Genomic DNA, 20,542 nt, shown 5'->3' on the forward strand with positions numbered 1-20,542 from the left:
TTGTGAATTTCGTTGATAAGAAAGTTCGAGGATCAGGGAAATAAGGGTACAGAATGGGAGTTTGTAAAACTGATTTGAACTTGTCTCGGCCGTTATTGCAATTTAAAAAGTGAAATAATGCCCATGGCTGTCATTGCACTTTTGGCTGTGTTGTTGCACTGGGCGTTATTGCATGAGCCCATATTTGACACCTATCTGTCGTCAGTGCTTATATTTTTTATGAAAGTATGACTTTCTATGGCTTCTTCCTGTACATATATGGTAAGGATTACACATCCAAAGTAAAACTTTTTGAAAGGTCAGTTTATTACCTCTCATTTCAAATCAAAATAGTCGCAAGTTTTTTATAAGTAACTGAGAAAATGAATTATTTGTATAAGGTATAAAAGTATTTGTTCAAAACATGAATTTTTTTTAACCATTTTTAATTTATACGGCAGCAATTAATTTTGAATAAGCTAAAATGTAAACTAAATTTCCAAAATTAACTTTTATATTATATTTTAATGAAACACAAGTAACAACATATTTTAGTTTGTTGTTGGTGTAGTTTTATTTGGTCTTTTTAGTGCCTAATTTTATTCTGTAAGCCAGTTTGTGAGCAAATTTTGAGCTCCGATTATATTAAAGCACAATTTGGGCAAAAGCAATGGCAAACCAATAAAGAACATAAAGCTATTTAAGTGTGCGGTGCAAATCTATAAAAAGAAAAAAAAAGCTTTGAGAGAGATATAGCGTGAAAATAGTCTGTAAATATTGGAACAATAGTAAAACGTTGACGGACCCGCCAGAAAATGAAAAATTTTTAATATGGCTTCCAAAGGTAAGATTTCATCACTTGCTGTGCAACACGTTTAATTGTACAATGCTTTAGTGTCAAGGAAAATCCTTTACTCACAGCCTTGAACTTAAAAGTGAAAGTCTATTATTATTATTATTTTTTAGACCTCGTATATAAAAAATGGACAGGGTTCTGTTAAGTTTGTTTTAAGGAATATGTGAGTAACAGGCAGAGTCTTACTCAGAGTCGGTGCTCAAATTCGATTCCGAGTTATTCGGCTTATTAGAAAACTTTAATAGACGATTTTTTTTACCTAAGTTTCAGGGTTTTTCACCTAAGCATGGTTACTGAAATGATCAACAGTTTTAACAGCTTCAGACTGCTGCAGCTTATTTTGGTCAATTTACACACCAAAGTTAAAACTTACTCACCAATAGGATTTCAAAGATCGAAAAATTTCATTTCGTTACGCTAAATCGGCCAAATCGACCACTGTGCGTGGCAGACCCTATGAAGTATACATATTCTTGATAAATCTCAATAGCCAAGTCGATGTAGCAATGTCCGTCTGTCCAACTGTCTGTATGAACACCTTGATCTCAGAGACTATAAGAGCCATCCAAACTATACGAACAATTTAAAAGCCAGTGACTCCAAACTTGGTATGTAGATTCCTCTATATTGCAGGTAGATCCAGCTCGTTTCTTTTTCGATCGGACCACTATATCATATAGCTGTCATAGGATCGATCGGGCGAAAATCAAGTCTTAGTATGAAAAACTTTGTTGTATTTCGAGATATCGTAACCAAACTAATGCAATATGTGTCTAACTTGGTTTTATATATTCTGACCAAAGTGAGCAGAATATTTCGGAGTTTTTGGCAGTCTTGGCAGTCTTAGCTTTTTCCATAGTAAGTACGGGGTCTCCGACAGTCGAGAATGCTCGACTGTAGCTCCGTCCACCTAGTTTACCTAAGATATGTCCAAATTGGTTACTAATGCTCAAAATTGAGTAATACAAAAGCGGACAGAGCACATAATAAAGATTAGTGTGGGGGATACATCAAAGCCGAAGCTTTGGTTTGATTAAAACTGATCTTTAAAGATTTTTTTGTATGAAACGTGGTCATCAATCATCACATAGACATATTAATATAGGAGCGATTTAAAGTTGTCCTTTCATAAAAAATCTTGCCGCAATAATAAACACATTGTTATATTTATATTCTCAAAAATATAGCGTTAATCAGCCACAGTTTCCTCAATGTTAATCTTGAATTTTTTTTAAAGCTTTAGCTATTTTTTTCTATTTTAAAGCCGTAAAAATGTCGCGTTTGCGATCCTGAAAAAGCCCATAAATTGTCTATGGAAACAATGTTTCAAGCCAGCTTTTTGTGAGCCCAAGCAGCCAGTCGAAGCAATATCCCTATCAAAATCTATAGCGATTTATGTTTACCGTTATAATTATCGATATGAGGACAACTCAACTGATTGAAACAAATCAACTGATATAATAATGAAAATGCGTAATAATGAAAATGCACTGTATACAAACAGGGAGTGTGCAAGAGGGATGTATACACACGCACACATACGCTTTAATGGTTAAGACGTCAAAAGCCTTTGTCGTTCTTGGTTTCGCCTTATAGATAGGAAATATAAAGAGTTGTGCATGAGTTTTATAACTTTTTAATTGTTTCGATAACTTTGTTTGGGTTGACGTAGTCGCGAATGTCCGTGTGAGGATGTAGTATCTTAAGTGATTCTTTTGTGACACTTAAAAAGAATCTTTGCATTAAGCTAAATTATTTTTCCATATGTCCAATTTGTCACGGCGTCAGACTTCGATACGGTATACGCATTAGTGAGCCAGCATTATTTGCTTTGCGGATATTACAATGGGTTTTTGTTGTTTAATCTAATTGCCACTTGAAGTTTCAGACATGCTAAATAAATACATATATGTATGTACCATTCACAAATACGTACAAAGTATTTCCCAATTTTTGGGGAACCAAAAACAGCCCATTGATTAGATAACAGCCCATTTTAATGGATTACAATAAGTTTTTCGGTACATTTTTATAGGTTTAGCATTTCGCACTTTTACGAAACGTCATTGATAATAATATCCTTAGATTAACTTTATTGATCACACGCAAATAATCGATTATAATCGATAGCAATTGAAAATGGGAGCTGAGATCAATGTCGTGTTTTCAGAGCAAACAGGTGCGGACGATATGGTGACATTAGTGTCACAGTGATAAATGTGACTGCTACAAAAAAATCCATATAACTGTGAATTTTATACATACATGATTCAAAATATTTTCTTTAAATTTGACTATTTGAGCGCATGTTTTGATTTATAATTCATTTCATCTAAGTTTTCGTCTACATTCCAAATTTCTCTTTATTTAATTATATTAAAATTCATGAGTGCACACTGACAAAATCATTGAATGCTAGATAGATATTTAAGTAATATAAATAATATATAAAATCAGCTTAGCTATAAATTTAATTTAATTATAATTTAAATGTCAAAACATTATGTAGTAAGTTAAGTTACAAAATAATTATGTTTTCCCATGATTTTAGATGTGACTAGTGCATTCATTTATAAGGGTTCCCTTGCAGCACTAGGAAATAAGAAACAAATAAACAAAATAAAATAAATAGTTTGTAACTTTCACTTATGATACGTGCGACAAGTAACAGAGTTGTAAATATCACCCCACTTTAGTATATGGACACACTTAACGGCTTTCTGGCGATCTCAATGCATTAATAATAGGCAGCTTCCGGTAAATCTGTGGGCATTTTGCCAGTGCCGTGCAACATGTTGCTGCCTCGCTTAAGCCTCTGAAGGCAACAAAAGCAACCGCAACACAAAAACAGAAACAAAAACAAAGCAAAAGTCACCTGCCCCGTCGTCGACACTCAACAGCAGCAGCGACTGCAAAGACAGCAGCGGCAGCAGAGACAGCAGCGGCAGCAGAGACAGGGGGTGTGCGCAGCTCAAACGCAGGCAGTGCGTGTTAGTGTTATCTCACACCCACATAAGATAGACTCCAATACCAGTGCGTGCATGTATTCCTCCGTTGCTTCGCTGTCGCGACGCGACGTCACCCGTTCCGTTTACCGATAGGTATAAAAGCCAAGGCGGCCAAAGGACTTGCGCTCATTCACTTCGGTTGAGTTGTGTGCTAACGTTCGTGTCAATATCAAAACTCGGCATCAAAACAGAGCTACCTGTGGCAGCGGCAACAGGCGATAGCGCAGTGCGGTGCAATTTCAAATACCTAGATTATCAAATGTGAGTTATATTTTCAAATGGATCTCGATAGATTTATACAACAGAAAATTGTAATACCATCATATTCTGTTATATTATGTGGATGTTGATTACGGTATTGCTTCTGGAAAGAAAAACGGATGATTGGAGTTATAAGTATTAAAAAAAATAGCTCACCCTTTTATTTATTTTTTAAGTAACGGTTATAAAAACAACAATTTTTTTAAGACACTACATTCCAAAAATAAATGAATTTTATATAGTTAAATAATGTCCAAAATTCATTAAAGTAAAACAAAACTTTAAAGTATAGCAATGTCTTCAACATGATTGTTGTTATAATGCGTATTTCACTGATTCGACAGATTTAGTTTTATGATCACAGAACTTATTTGAATATTCTTTATGTCCCCATTAGTGCGTGCTTAAACAATTTTTAAGAATTCAAATATACCAATCTTTCAATTTTAAAAGAGTTTAGTTAAATATTAAATATATCATCACTAATTTATATAAAAAATACAAGCTATAAAGCAGAAATTTTTAAAAATTCAAAAAAACGTATATTTTTATGTTCGTGAATCAAATTAATTAAAATAATCTGTACCCATTGAAAATGGTTATACATTTTGGTTCGTCATGTAAGCTTTTCTCCCAGATATTTATAACAGTGCGTTTTAGCGATATCTTATTAAATGTAATTATATTTATTAAAGTAAATGCTTTGTCGGGTTGAAATCCACTGCACTAAAGTTTTATTAAAAAGTTTTTTGGCGTAAATTATGATTTGATTAAGTTTACTTTATTTTAACATTAAATATTGCTACTACAACGCAATTTTTTTCTTCCGAAACATTAATTACGCCCAGAATTCAAAATTACCCATAAATCTTCATTGCTTTATTATTAAGTTTCCATTTATAAACAATTGCAACGTTTTGTCGTGCAAATGCATAATTCCAAGAAACATGTTTTCAATTGCTAGGGTCAATCTATACTAATACATGAGCAAAATAGAGCACAATTGGACAAATACACACAACATTGACAAGTGTTTTCAAACATACATTCCTCAGCAAACATTCTATCACAAAAAGTCTTTTTTCTCTTTTAACAACCCAAAGTTAGATAATACTTTCCGACAATTTTACATAATCAACTGACTTTGACAATGCGCCAACAAGGCAACATTTACTCAAAATTACCATAATTTTTATCTTTTTTGTCTAATCAAGGTATCTAGATATTAAATGTTAGGAAATATATAGCAAAAGCTTTGGCTTAAGAGCATTGTATCAATAAGTTTTACTTATGTTTAGCATTTACATACATTGAAATGAAATCAATTTATAATTTTCGAAGATGTTATAACCAATTCCATCCAATGAAACGAGAATTCAGATCCTTGAAAGTTTCGAGTGCACCATCAGAATAAATTACTTATCTCTGTAGGATTGAGGGGCAAAATTTAAATGATTGCAGCTAACGGGGCTGTTGGGGCTCTTTGGTTTTTTATTTTTGAAAAATTCTTATCAAAAATACGCGTCGATTGATACCTCGCTTACCCAAATCCGACAACTAGTTCAAAAGATAATTAAATTTGAAATTTTTAGTGGACTTCTCGAAATGAAGTGATAAGTCAAAGCTATAGTCAATAAAATTCCGCGTTTTTTGCTATATCACCCTTATCTGTAAAAATTCGATTCGGCAAAATATTACCAATTAAGCATATATAACATATACATATTGTTAAGAGTTCAAAGATGACAGCAGCAATAAAGTGTCATATAAGCAAACCTATGTAGCAGAAAGCATTTGCTCGGCAAAAATAAAAATGCCATGAAAAAGCCATTGTTGCCAGACAGTTTAGTTTTGCTTTTTAAAACTAGTTTAAATGAAATGAACTAGTTAAAATGAATTAAATTAGTTGTGCCTTTCTGCTACGCATATTAAACTTATGTTTAATTTTTAGACACCGTACTTAAAAAAATTGCAGGGGTCTATTAAGTTTGTTTTAAGGAATATGTGCGTAACAGACAGAAGGATTCCTGGCAGACCCTATAAAGTATATATATTCTTGATCAGCATCAATAGCCTTGTCGACAAAGCAATGTCCGTCTGTCCGTCCGTCTGTATAAACACCTAGATCTCAGAGACTATAAGAGCTAGACACACCAAACTTGGTATGTAGGTTCCTCTGTATTGCAAGCAGATCAAGTTTGTTTCAGAATTTGGCAACGCCCCCTTTACCGCCTAAAAATCGACATAGAAAATTTCATATCCAAATTATAAGAACAATTTAAAGGCTAGTGACACCAAACTTGGAATGTAGATTCCCCTATATTGCAGGCAGATCAAGCTTGTTTCTTTTTTCGATTGGACCACTATATTATATAGCGCTCATAGGAACAATCGGTCGAAAATCAAGTTTTAGTATGAAAAACTTTTTTGTTTTATGAGATATCATAACCAAACTTATAGAATATACATTTAAGTTAGTCTTATACATTCCGATCGAAGTTGGTTCATATCGGACCACTATATTGCAAAGCTCGAGCGAAAGTAAAGTCTTAGTATAAAAAACTTTTTTGTTTTATGAGATATCATGTTTGTTGATGTAGAATGTTGTTTCCTTTTTCGATCGGACCATATAGCTGTCATAGAACCAGCGCCGTTGCAACGAAAAGTTGCTCCCGGGGCAAAGATTTTGTCGGCGCCCCCTACAATTTCTTTTCGGCAACACATTTTTTAAGAAAAACAACAAAACAAAGATAATTCCTTTTAAACATATAAAATTGACAATTCCAGTGTCAAAAATGTTTACTTAAATTAATTAAATGTTACTACAATAAAAACTTATAACATGATAACTAGCTCGTTACATAAAAATGGGTACTATTAGATTCGGGACAGATAATGGTATACCAGTTTGAACAGTTTTATCTCCGTGACTATTCGAGTTAGAGGAACCAAATTGGGTGACAATACTCTAAGGATGTTGACCTATCGGAAGTTAATTTTAAAATTTGGCCAGGCCCACGTCAGCCCATGTTTTTTTTTAGCTAAATCAAATATTTTAGACTTCTTTTACTATTAAAATTATGAGTCGTTGCCATTTTATCCGCATATTGTCTGAACTAAACAATAACATCCTGAATACATACTTAAAAAAAAATGATAAAATTTAGAATTTTAAACTTTAATTTTATAATGGTTTGTTATTCTTAAAATTGTAAAATTGATTTAAGGTCCCCCAAATTGATGTATTAATTGTTAGCTTTTATGAAAGCAAAATCATAAATTACTTTACCCATATTTGGAGATATTCGATTTATAGCAAACGGAGACTAGCAGTTAACTTGTCCAATTGATGATCGTAAGTGGATCAAATTTATTTGAAGTTTGCTAAATAAACGATGTGCTAATGCTGATGTGATGTGAAGGATGTGATGTGAATCGTTAAAAAATCGTTGTCAAATTCATTGTATGCTTTTCAAGCTCACTGTCCATTTTGGATTTAGTGTTAAAGTCCTGTTTATTAATTCAAATCATCAGAAACAATAAAAAGTGCCTCAAATCCCGATCTTAGTCATCATCTGCAGCCACACATTAAAATTGTTTTCGCAGTTTTCGTTGTCTGATTTATTTAATCTCAGGCTCAACCCCTCAAATTTTTTCTAAGTTCAAACACTTTTTGAAATATCGGCGCCCCTAATATCTTAGCGCCCGGGGCGGGTGCACCTCTTGTCCCCCCCTCGAAACGGCGCTGCATAGAACCGATCGGGCAAAAATCAAATCTTAGTATGAAAAACTTTTTTGTTTTTTGGGATATCGTAACCAAACTAATACAATATGTATCTAACTTAGTTTCATATATCCTGAACAAAGTTGGTTCAAATCGGACCACTATATCATATAGCTGTCATAGGACCGATCGGGCGAAAATCAGTCTAAGTATGAAAAACGTTTTGTTTTATGAGATATCGTAAACAAACTGACAGACAATTTATTCAAAATAAACACGAAAATTGACATTCGGCACTGCGCAAAAAGAAATTCTTATGTTCGTGGTAGCTCACTCTTTTTACGCATAGTGCAGAAGGCCAATTTTCGTGTTTATTTTGTGTTTGTTTTTTTTGTGTGATAATTAAGGATGCTTCAAGTATGACTTGGGTTAATGCAATTCTGCATAAGTTACGAAGCATAATTGTCCATTCAAAATTCAATCGCAACTTTTATAAGCACTACTTTTACTTGCATACAAAATTCAGGAAGGGACTTGAACTTATTAAGACAAATTACTCAACGGCATAAGTTAAACATAAGCAAAAATTGACTTGTGCTTTCAAGTTGAAGTGATGAAATTGCTAATAAATTAAATGGCCATCTAATACTTTAGCAAACTTTTTGCTGAGATGGCCTTCGACTTGGTCCAGGTCATGGGTTTTGGCTTAATGAGCGACGCATTGTATCGCCCACTCTCCCACCTGCCGAACTAATGAATAAATATAAAGTTCGAGTACGTGGGAAAAGCTCTGATGGGGCCAAATGAGTGTTAAGTGTTTAGTGAATGAGTAGCTGTTTCAAATAATAAATATGCACAAATTATGGCCGCATTTTGTTTTTCAAAGAGAATAGAAGCAGAAGGCTTGGCTACACAGTTTTCTTCAATCAATATTTATGAATTGCAAACCAGCCGAGCCAAGAGCCTGAGGGCCAAGAAGTTCTTGGCTCTGTACGTTGCCAACTTGTTCACAATACTTCTTGCACTTTATCCAGTGTCGCAGGTTTCATCTCGATAATAGTTTTTGTTACAATTTTGCGGAAAATATGAATTGAAGTCGCTAAGCAGCTTCCTTTTTCTTACCCTCCAGCAGCGACTCCATCCCAAGGTGACAGCTTAGCCATGGAAATTGTGCATGCTCCCTTTGGGAGTGACAAATGCTATACATGTCCATCCTTTCCAGTCTTCTCTTCGCTTGGCTTAAATAGAAACTATGTTGTGTTTGATTAGGATTTACAGTGATATTGACATTTCATTTGTTTTCCATAGACAATAGTCAAAGTGAAAATGCATTGTTTTCTCACCGAAATTCGTTTTAAAAATGAAAATACCGATTGAAAACATATTTGAAAATTTCGCGTACCACAAACCAAATCCTATCATGCTAAACACACACTAACAGTGTCCTCATATTTACATAATCCCATATCCACATTCTAATATGTAGAATATGTTTTATGTACAATGTACATGCATGAAGACGTTCTTAGAAAACTAAGGGAATGGGTTTATATTTGTTTTATTACAATTCCCTATTGCTGTCTTTTGCGTTGTCCTTGGCATGTCAATATATTCAACATTTACATCAACGTTCAGCTAGTATTACCTCAGTTGCCCACAGACTTGTCAATTGTCCATTTAAACGTACCAAAATAGGTTCAAATATTCGCACACAAGGTGAATGACGTTGACAAGCATCACATATATACACATTCTATTGGTGTGCTATCTAATAATAATGAAGAAATGTTTCCCAAGCTAGTTCTCACAAAAGGGTGTCGTAAATGACTCATATCATCAATGACGTACTGATTTCTCTGACAAGACAAATTACTCTTAATAATTGCTGAAACTATATCTTGAATTTCGATTGATACCATCTACGAGGGTGGGCTAATAAGTCTTTGACCTAATTAGAAAACGCACATTTTTAAATTAAATAATATTATACTTTGATTTGACAATCTATTAACTCTTGTCTGTTAAAGTTGCATGAAGTATGGGCGCATTGTTTAGCTTAGGCAAAATTATATAGTGAACTGATTTAAAAACTTTTAATTTTCATGAAAATATGCACAGGATTGGTTGTCATGTCAAAATGCCTATTAATTCCCTGCCTATCATACTCTCATGACTAATTTAAAAAATAACGACGAAGAAGGTTGTTATACCAGTTACTTAAAAAATAAGTAAAGAATTTATTCTATATTGAATGTATGTAATAGGGAAAAGGTAACATCTCCGACCCTAAAAAGTATATATATTCTTGATCAGCATCTAGCGCCTAGATATCAGAAACTGTAAGAGATAGAGATATCAAATTTGGTACGCAGATCCCAATGGCATTGAAGTAGATTAAGTTAGTTTTAAATTTTTGATACGGCCCCTTCCGCCCCACAAATCGCGTAAAACCCGCACAGCCACAGTTTTTAAGATAATTCTGATTTTTTTTTTTTATGCAATTTACGTTATTTAATATAATATATAAAAATATATATTATTCGTAGCAAGATCGGACAAGTAGAACGGCAGTAAAAGCAAACCAAAGTTACTAATAATTAATGCAATACAATCACCCAAAAGTATGCAGTAGTTTTTATTAGATAATAATTTCTTTAAAGTAACGGGTATTCGACGTCGGTATCTTGACAACAAAAATAATTTCGAATTCCCAAAAAAAATTGTGTTGCAGACCACCCTGGATTGTGTTTAGTTATCTAATTTAACTGATTTAAAAGACATGAATTCGTATATTTTATGCAGTTGCGTAACACTTTTGATGATATTATTAATGTGCAAACCTATAAGTGTGCACACAATTATTGCGATTACTGTATCAGGTAACTCGTGGTCACAAGCATGCCTGGGTAAATATATTTAATGATGCCACGCTTAACGGATGAAGACCAGGGACCAGGAGGTGCCACAATTTTCAAACCTGTTGAAAAACTGTCAAAGATTTGAGGTAAAAGTCAGCGTCAGTGCACTTGAAACCTTAATTGAACTTTAAGCAAAACAATAAAAAGTAAATATTCATAATCTCAATTAATAAAAGGAGAAAGTGGAAGGTGGCGAAAAGAACATGGCTAACAACATGGTTAGCATCTTGGTTGTTTTCGTTGGTCTTTTAAAATTCTATCAGGTAAATGTTCATCTTTTTTATTCATCCTTTTTACAAAAACCGCCAAAATCAGCCATCGTCTCTTAATTAAGTCAATGCCGCACTTGCCACCGCATTACACCTTCACTTACTTAAAGAAAGAGAGAATGAGAGAAAGAGAGAGACAGAGACAGAGCGAGGGAGAGGTAAGGTGACGATTGGACCATCTGCTTTCTTGCTGACGCACAAATCAGCCGAAAAAAAAATTCAAATCAAATTTCGTACGTGTTCGTTTTGGGCCCTGTATTTACCTGATTTTTCTGACCTTGTTAAACGATTGCGGCTTGGCAATCAAATCGAAAGTTGCCCTTTATTCTGAACATGATACGAGTATCAAGGGTGCGTTCTCGATTGGCATTCGAATTGTTTGGGACGTAATAACGGTATTTACGATAAATACCGAACTTGCCGAAAACCATAAATTGTGATTTAAAAAACATTCGCAATGCCTTCATCAAAATATTGGGCCGACAACGTTAAAGGGACAGCAAATTTATGATTGCCTGCAATTAAATGCCATTAATAGTCAGTAGCCCAGTAGCGTAAAAATGTCTAAAGCATATCGAGTAATCAACTATCAGCCATGACGTGACCTGAAATTGATAAGAAAAGAAGGCGGGCAATCAAATTGCCCACCAATTGGCCCATTATCATCCAGTTGGATTCGCTTCAGTCGGTCATCAGCACATCACTTCCTTATCAGTTGCGAAGCGATATCATCTAACTGGAATTTCCACGTGTAATCACATGGACTTTGTCATCCCCAGTCATGACCGGGGATAAGGATTTCTGTCATCGCGGCCAAGTCAGTGGGATTTGGCCCAAGCCTGCGACCAAATGACTCTTTTTCTGGAATACGCCCGCGCCGCAATTACTAAATTACCAAATATTCCCTAATTGCAATTTAGTGCGAGCTAATGCGGCGTTTGTCACCTGGCGACATCTATTAAAATTTATTTGTTTGTCTTTGTTGAAACTCAATGTAGCACAGCATTAATATACATAGAAAACAACACACACCCACAGACACAAAGACACACAGCCACAAGATGGTGGGTTCCCATAAACCAGTTTGCCGTATAGATTACTCCCCGCCCCTTTGTGGGCCAAGCAGGCGTAGGTCCTGACAGACTTGACAGCTCATCAGGACAACATCATTTGACAAACACAGACTAAGAGCATACAGACTTTCTGGGGGAAAGAGTATTGACAATTAGCTGGACAATTTGATTTATTTGTCAGCCAAGTAAAAATTATTATACCCTATACATTTTGAAACGGGGTAGCATACAATTTTAACAATTTAAATATAGCTATTAAAGATGCATCAACAGCTGGAACTATGTTATTTTCTTGCCTCCATATCCTTATGTGCGGGATTGAAAATATGCGATACACTAAAAAAAAAGAAAAACTTATAACACCAAGAACATTCATCTTAAATATATTGTTCTTAAAATAAGAACATTTTTTAGTATATCAATCCAAAAAATCAAAGTTCTTAATACAAGAATAAAAATCTTAAATTCTTCAGTTGTAAAAACAACAGGCACCGATTCGAATCGTAACAAAATAAAATAACATTTATAAAATCAGCAAGTCAGAATAAAATGTATAAAAGTTAAAAAATAATAATAATTATGTTAAAATCATTTTTAATTTTTTGATTTTAAAAGCATTGATTCTTTAAATAAGAACTTGGTCTTGTGTCAAATGTTCTTAAAACCAAGATGTGTTTTCTTAATCTAAGAACTGTATGTTCTCGTCGAATTTTTAAGACCAAAATTCCTAGTCTTGAGACCAAAATCTTGATTTAAGAACATTTTTTTTAAGAGTGTAATATGTTCAAGTAATCTGAAAATTAAATTTTATTAGAGAGGACGCATAGTTAATAACATGTTTATGTAATGTTGCGCAATATATATGTACACTTATGTGTGCGTCTAAAAGCTATAGGTACAGGGTATTACACAGTCGTGCTGTAACGTTTGCAGTGACAGGATCCGTAACTACTACAAGATTTAAAATAACAATTATTTTACGATTTTTTATATATGACTTAAAAAATAGTGAATTTCTTTAATTTTTTTCATTTAAGACATGATAAATAATGAAATGATTTTTTCAACAAAAATAAAAACTTACAATAATAAATAATCAAATGAAATTTACACTTCAATTTGATTTTAAAACAACTGTTTTGGAATAAAAGTTCTATAATCTCAATGTAATTAAATGTAACAAAAATTCAATTTCAACATATGTATTTAAAGTAATGTACGTAATCTACATTTTTGGCAAGTTTTTATATTAGAGAGTATTTAGGTTCGTTCTTAGTTTTCATAAATATTAATTTGCTAAAACTTAATTGCATATTAACTTTTTTTTATATTCCTAAAATACGTATACGTGCGATAAAACTAATTCTGTATTATGTCCAAAACTCTAATTATTATTTCATTCCTATTATTATTAACCAGTTGAAATTTTAATGGCTTTAGAACAAATTTGCATCAAATAGTTAATTTTGAAAAGAGAAAAGTGGTCGATATGTATATTCATATGTGCTAGAAAGAAACACCCCCTTTTTCACAGCAGCAACAGACACTGACGCTAAAATCCACTCTAAAGCGGAATCCCTGGTGCTGGCGTGGATCTAATTACGTCTCATTAGCTGGCGCGTTGCATATTTGCATTAAATGCATACCCAAAATGGGAGAAACTTTGAAAAATTGAATGACAAGGGAAAAGTCGTAATGCAACAGCTGCAACCACAATGGCAATAAACCACGTGAGTGTCCTTTGAAACCGCATACCTTCGAGCTTACCTATTTCCTAGCCTCCTCACACCTACATCCTCTGGTCAGCTACAAATTCGAGTCAAAAGTTGCCCTAGTAAATAAATAGGACAACACCTAGGGTTAAGTGTGTGGAAAAACTTGTCCCAAAAGTGCGAAATATTCTGTGAAACCGACGACGACGATGACACGGACGGCGAAGTATCGGGTTGAGGTGTGTGTGTGTGTATGTAGAGTGACCACGCCCTTGTGAGACACAAACATGTTGGCTTGAAACGAAAAAAAGTAGCCCCCACAAAGGGGAAACAGGTGGCAGGGAGCCAGGAAGTCGACAAACAGTTCACAGACAGTCTGTAATTAATTTGTTTGAAGCCAGCCCAAGAGAAGAAAAATGATAAGCAAAGCGTCGAAAGCTTTTCTGACTGGACACCGCACAATTATTTAGTTAAAACACACGGCTAATCCCAAAGTTAACACCATGCTCAACAAATGATGTGGTTCCTCTCCCAAAGATAGTGATGAAAACCTTTTCAGGCCTCCAAATTACTCCAATTTGGGACGAACGATATTAAAATTAAATTGAATATATGAATTATTCCCGCTTCTTTGTACTGAAAATTACTTTTTGTGTTGGTAGAAAGCAGATATTTCTTCAAAAAGTGGTAGAAGAAACATTTCAAAACAACGAAATGACAAACAAACTTGCTATCCTAATTCGGGAAGGCCACTTAAAATGTCATTAAATATCTTTTGAAAGACTAATCAGTTGAGAGGTATCAATCGACGTTTTGCATTAAAAATGTTTAATGTCTTTTAAATTTAAATCCACACCCTTACAACTTTGATCGGTATATTATCCCAGAGATAAGTTAACAGCTCAATAATAGCAATAAAGCCAAAAGACAAAAGGTTATTTCAATGCGCTTATTATATTTGTGCTATTCGTGTGTTACAGCAGAGTTACAGGGTATATGGGGTACATCAGTTTGGGGGGATTTCCTTACAACCAACTGGAGGCAGCGGCGGCAGCTTTGCCAACGCTGTTGCCACTAAGCCAGGGTCCAAGACCGAGGGACTCCAGATTGGTAACGTGATTGGTGCCAGCCGTAATGGGCGAGAGAGCCGTATCCTTGATGATGGTCAGATGGTGAGCCGCGCCTGCATTGCCATTGCGTGTGAACTGGCCAAACTTGGTTGCCTCGTACTCCGATTTCTGGATCTCAGCAGCAGCCGCATGTGCCGACCGCTGGAGGGCAGAAGCTGCCTCAGCTTCGCGAGCGGCGGCAATGCGCTGTTGATAGGCCACCGCCGCCTTGGAGGCAGCGAGTCTCTGCTGGGCGAGCACCACAGCCGAGGCAGCGGATGCTGCCTCAGAGCGCTGAATGGCGGCAGCCGCCTCCGACTTTTGTGTGAGGATTGCGGCATGCGTCTCCTTCTCCATGGCGATGCGCTGTTGGTTCAACACGTTCTCCTTGGCCGCCTGCATTTGCTGCTGGGCAATGAGCACATTGGCCGAGGCCTGCTTGGCTGCCGAGATGGCGTTTGCCACTTCGTTGGGCGACGGTGCAGCCTTGAGCGGACCGTGGCCGCCACTCCATCCGCCACTTGACCAGCCACCGGCGGCATGACCTGCATTCCAAGCGCCGCTGAGTCCGAGTTGTCCGCTGCTCGTCGAGGCCCACGGAATGCTGCCATCCCCCAAACTGCGCTTTGGCAGCGTCTTGTCGCTGGACGACGCAATGCAGCCGGTTGTGGCAACTGTTGCCAGCAGCAGGAGCTGCATCAAGTTGCAAGTTGGTTTGGAATGCATTCTGCTGATTTCAATTGCTGTCTTCCACTGAACTCTTCTCCTGAGGGCCTAGCTATTTATAGTCTATTGCTGTGGCAGATGATGATGGTGGAGCAGCGCAGTCACCTGCCTCCTCCCCTCCTCCCTCCTCCCCTCCTCCCTCCTCCTTGCGGCATGCCACCTGCCGCTTGTTTTGATAATCACTCACGTAGGCGTTGGCGTTGGTGCCACCAATTTGGCCTCTTTCTCTGTTGCAACTGATTTCAAAACCGCATCGCAAAAGCCTCGTTTTCATAAATATCAGCAGGAAATGAAAGGTGCCTCTACCCCTCTCCCTCACCCTCTCCCACTCCCTCTCTCCTCCCATCCAAGCCAATCCAACTCACTTGGATGGACTATTAATAATGCTCTGTTTCGTTAGGCCTTTCGTCAACTAAGTAGCTATCGTAATCTAATTAGATTTGTCAATTGGAACTTCGCTGCAAATTACACGTGATTGCCTTAACAAGGACATATTAAATTCCGGAGATATGAACATACACGTATGTAATCTCATTGCAGATACTCTCACACTCGTGCCGCCTTTGTGCCACATTATTAATGTTATAAAAAAGAGAAAAAATGAAATTTAATTACAACGCGAGAGCCACGCAATTTACGTGTCCAAAAGGTATTACTCCTGGGAAAGACAACGACTAGCAACCAATACAAATTGTGCAGCTCCGTTGAAGAGCCGAACCAATTGTAATTACCATTAATGCACGTCCGCAAACAAAGCGACTGACAAACTCAAATTTTACTTTTTACTCGTATTAATGAATACAAATTGAATACGACAAGCTGAAGCTGGAGCTGATGTTAATGCTGATGCTGTCAGCGACAAGCGAAAAAGGTCGATACGGAAGGCAGTACACTGATAAAAAAAAGTTCTAAAATCAAGATTTTGGTGTACAAACTAAGAATTTTGGTCTAAAAATGCGTTGAGAACATATAATTCTTGGATTAAGAAAACATATCTTGGTTTTGAAAACATTTCAAATAAGACGAAGCTCTTATTTAAAGAACCAATGTTCTTAAAATCAAAAATCAAAAAATTAAAAATGATTTTTAAATTTATAATTTTTTGTTTTAATTTTAATACATTTAATTCTGACTTGGTAATTTGTAAATATTATTTTACTTTGTTACGAGTGGGATTCCAACCGGCGTCTACTGCTTCACAACTGAAGCGGTTTCCTTAAATAGAGCACCACGGGGCCACCACTTGTTTTATATGAAATAGTTTATAGCAAGGCAGCAAACCTCCAAAATTGTGTTTAAGGTTCGGTTCGGCGGTTCGAGCCATAGAGCAAGACATTGGTTCGGCTCGCGAGTTGGTTTATATACCCCTTAAACCCAAGGAATGCTATACATTTTTCTCCACATTTTCAACTGATATAAATTTTTTTTCTTAAAAAATATCAATATTTGATGGTAATTTAAATGTATACCAAGACTTTAATGTGACTTATTTTAATCCGAAGTCTCAAATAATTGCGTAATATTAGAAAACCATAAAAATTATGTAATTCTTTTTTTTTTGACAGAACCTTTTATTTTCGAGGATTAGGTTCATGATCCGGTTCTGTCTGCTTAAAAACCCGAACCGAACCGGTTCTACGAGGTTCGGTTAAGAACCGGCTTGCAGCCTTGATTTATAGTTTCCTAACAATTTAAGATTTTTATATTTGCATTAAGAACTTTGATTTTTAAAATTAGTATTCTTATTATTAATAATATGGTCTAAAAAAGTTTATTATTTTAAGAACAAAATATTTATGAAGAATGTTCTTGATTTTAGAAGTTGGTCTATTTTTTCAGTGTAGATGAAATTCTCCAGTGCATTCTTCACTAATTTTATTTGCCACAATAAGAGAAATAGAAAGCGATATATGTATAAAAGCATTGCTTGAACAATATTAAGAACGAGCTCCAGTTTTGAAACTATTTATCAAAGGTTTATGAAGGACAAAGAAAAGTCAGAGATTTCATTTTTTAAACATATTTGCTCTGACACAAAATTAAGTTGTCATTAATTTATTTCAAATATTAACAAATTTATTGTTGATTTATTTGATAAAAAAAAAACCAATTCCTTTAATATGTGTTTTAAGCCTTTTTATTGAACTAAAAAACCAATTTAATTTAATTCAACAATGTTGATGTGTACACACTGGCCCAATCGCGAAATATTTGGCATAAAGTCATAAATGTAGATATCGAGTTGAATTTTGGCATTTTTAAAAAATTTAGTAAGCAAAATATATAAACATAACTTTAAGTTCATTTGACCACTCCTACCTTGACCGCCCAAACAAAGACACATAGCGTATACGTAATATTCATGTAAAAAGAAAATTCCCATGGAGCTGGAGTTTTTTTTATTAGTTTTGTAAATGTAAAATAATAATTTTAAGTGAATTATGACTAATTTTTAGGTGGTAGAAACCACATAAATACTCGGATATTTTCGATCAAACGTTCGGCAACGTTGCATGACAGAATTAAAGCTTACCTGCAATTTGAATTTACCGAAAAGGCCACAAAAAACATTGCAAACGTTAATGAATAGACACTTACTACTTTATTTTAACATACATAACAGATCGCAGAAACCCGCTGAACGATAGTTTTTACTCCACAAAAGTCTAAACACCTGACTTTAAAATAATTATTAATTATTCATAGATAAAGTATTTACTTTGATTATGATTGTGTGGCTTGGAAGCAAATTTTTATGATTTTTGATCATCAATTGCTTTTTTGGAGCCTCGGGTTCTTAGGAATAAAATTTTTTATAAAATGTATAAAAATGTATAAAATTTTCTAAGATAAAATAAGTTAATATAGGTGCGCCTATAAGTTTAATAAGTGGTATTCTAAACATAGACTATAAACTTCCAATTAGCAATTATGGATTATGTCAGTAGAGTTTAAATTTTTAAGATGTGCTATTCAAATGAAATGTAGTGTATAAGCTTACAAAAAATCCGTTCAGACTATCATTAGTACGAGGTTATTTTGTCATTATGAATACATTCAAAAAATAAATACTTGTAAAATTGGATGTCATTTAAAAATTGTGTGTCTTTTTTTTCATTCATTGATTCAAAGTCAACTAGTATAAGAGTCATATTTAATATTTGTTTAAATTATGTGTAGCTTTAAGAGATGTCACACGATGTGCAAATACTCGTATTGCCGAACGATATCGCATAAAAAAGTGTCTGACTTATTTCACATTTAATTGCTCACTTACTGGAGGCTTTTGTCTTGTTTTATTGCAGAGCGAGAATCCACAGACCAGAATGTCGCAGTCAAAGTCCTTTGGAACGCAATCACGCAAATCTTATGTAGGCCTTTTATTGCTCACCGTGTGTGCATTTTTGACGCAAGGTGTCCTGGCAGCAGCAACGGATTCAGCCTACGGTGACAATGAAGTGCAGAAGGATAACGGTAAGCATTCATGGTTAATGTTTACTGCTTACATCGGGCCTAGTTTATCTTCTGGCTTTTCAGAGTTTCCATCATTGGTCAAGCGACCGGCATTTTTTGTGGGTAGTCGATATGGACGCTCTAGCGGTAATAGCGGCGCTGGAGGAAGTACTTCCAATTCTGGAGTGGGTACCTCGAAGTCACGACGCCTAATCATTGTACCCCGCAATGATCGCTTCTTCCTAGGCTCCCGATATGGGAAACGCAGCGACGAATATCTATCGCCCTACGAGCAAAGTAGCCTGAGCTTGGGCCTTAACAAGGCATCCTTGCGGGATGCGGAGCGGGATTCCGTTGAGGCAGGCGGAGACAACAACAAAGGCAGCAGCAACAGCAGGACAAGAACCGGCCCGGCAATGTCTGTGACCATGTCCTGTGTGTACACAGGCATCAGAGACTTTTATCGCTGCAGCAACGTCAACACGTAAGTTAATCCTTCGTCTTCGTCTGACGAGTACTCGTATATAGTTTCATCCTTCACAGAGACGAGCTCAACCATATTATGAACCGCAACGATGCAATGACATTGGATTCCAACAGCATAGCCTCGGAGGATACCAACACCAATACCAACACCAAGTAGGATGCCGGACATCCTTGGCTTTAAGTGACAACGGCAAACCGGCGATTGATTGACCATCCTGTTGTGACACCTGATCCTCTGACAGTTATTACATACATACACACTTCCTGTTATCATTATTCTTTCGCTTTTCGCTATTCGCGTAGCGCATTTTAGTTTTCAATAAGCAAACGGTATTAAGATTTTTAACGGGGCTGGAAAAGTTTTAATACCCAAAAATAAATTGTAAATATACATTCATCTATATCGATCGATATATATAATACCTGCATACCTTAACTATCTATTACGATTATTACACAAACTGGCATAAGTGTTTACCTATTATATACATAAGCAAATTGTATTTAGATTGTTATTACAATTACATACATGTGTATATCTCTGCTTTTCGCTCTCTATTCAACTTTGCATATCGAATAGAATACATTAGCTTATATCAAATTAATGTATGTGAGTGCGCACAGTGGTCGACAGAAGTCAACGCACGATCCCAACTGTGCAATAATTGGCGACACTGAAGAAAAAGTACTGTTGCTGCTTTAAAATTAAACACATTGATAAAAGTATGCGTTCAACTGAAAAAATAATATTAGCAGTCCTTTAAAGAATATTAGGCAATAAAATGATCCTTAATATTAATATTATAATATACTTACTCCAACACGAGAATATAGTTCTGCTAATTTTTAGATGCTGTTAAAGAAAGTTATTCGTAGCCATTCTTCACATAATTTTTCTATTCAAATTCAGAGCTTTGGAGCTTAGATTATTTTAAAAGTTAGGAGCTCTTTTGATTATACCCTGGATA

General features: G+C 35.4%; 1 protein-coding gene across 2 annotated transcripts; it reads left to right on the forward strand.

Moving 5' to 3' along the window:
* Positions 1-3,994: 3,994 nt before the first annotated feature.
* LOC117784232 lies at positions 3,995-20,373 on the forward strand. 2 transcript variants are annotated; one of them, XM_034621904.1, is made up of 4 exons: positions 3,995-4,104; positions 18,941-19,109; positions 19,173-19,572; positions 19,632-20,373. In XM_034621904.1, exons 2-4 carry the CDS (start codon positions 18,962-18,964, stop codon positions 19,729-19,731), a joined length of 648 nt encoding a protein of 215 aa, XP_034477795.1. In that variant the 5' UTR covers positions 3,995-4,104; positions 18,941-18,961; the 3' UTR covers positions 19,732-20,373. The 2 variants fall into 2 exon arrangements, with proteins under 2 accessions (XP_034477795.1, XP_034477796.1); XM_034621905.1 differs by lacking the exon at positions 3,995-4,104 and having other exon boundaries at positions 18,832-19,109.
* The last annotated feature ends 169 nt before the right edge of the window (positions 20,374-20,542 follow it).

The sequence above is a fragment of the Drosophila innubila genome (genome assembly GCF_004354385.1).
Source record: "Drosophila innubila isolate TH190305 chromosome 2R unlocalized genomic scaffold, UK_Dinn_1.0 1_C_2R, whole genome shotgun sequence".
Classification (NCBI taxonomy): Eukaryota; Metazoa; Arthropoda; class Insecta; order Diptera; family Drosophilidae; genus Drosophila; species Drosophila innubila.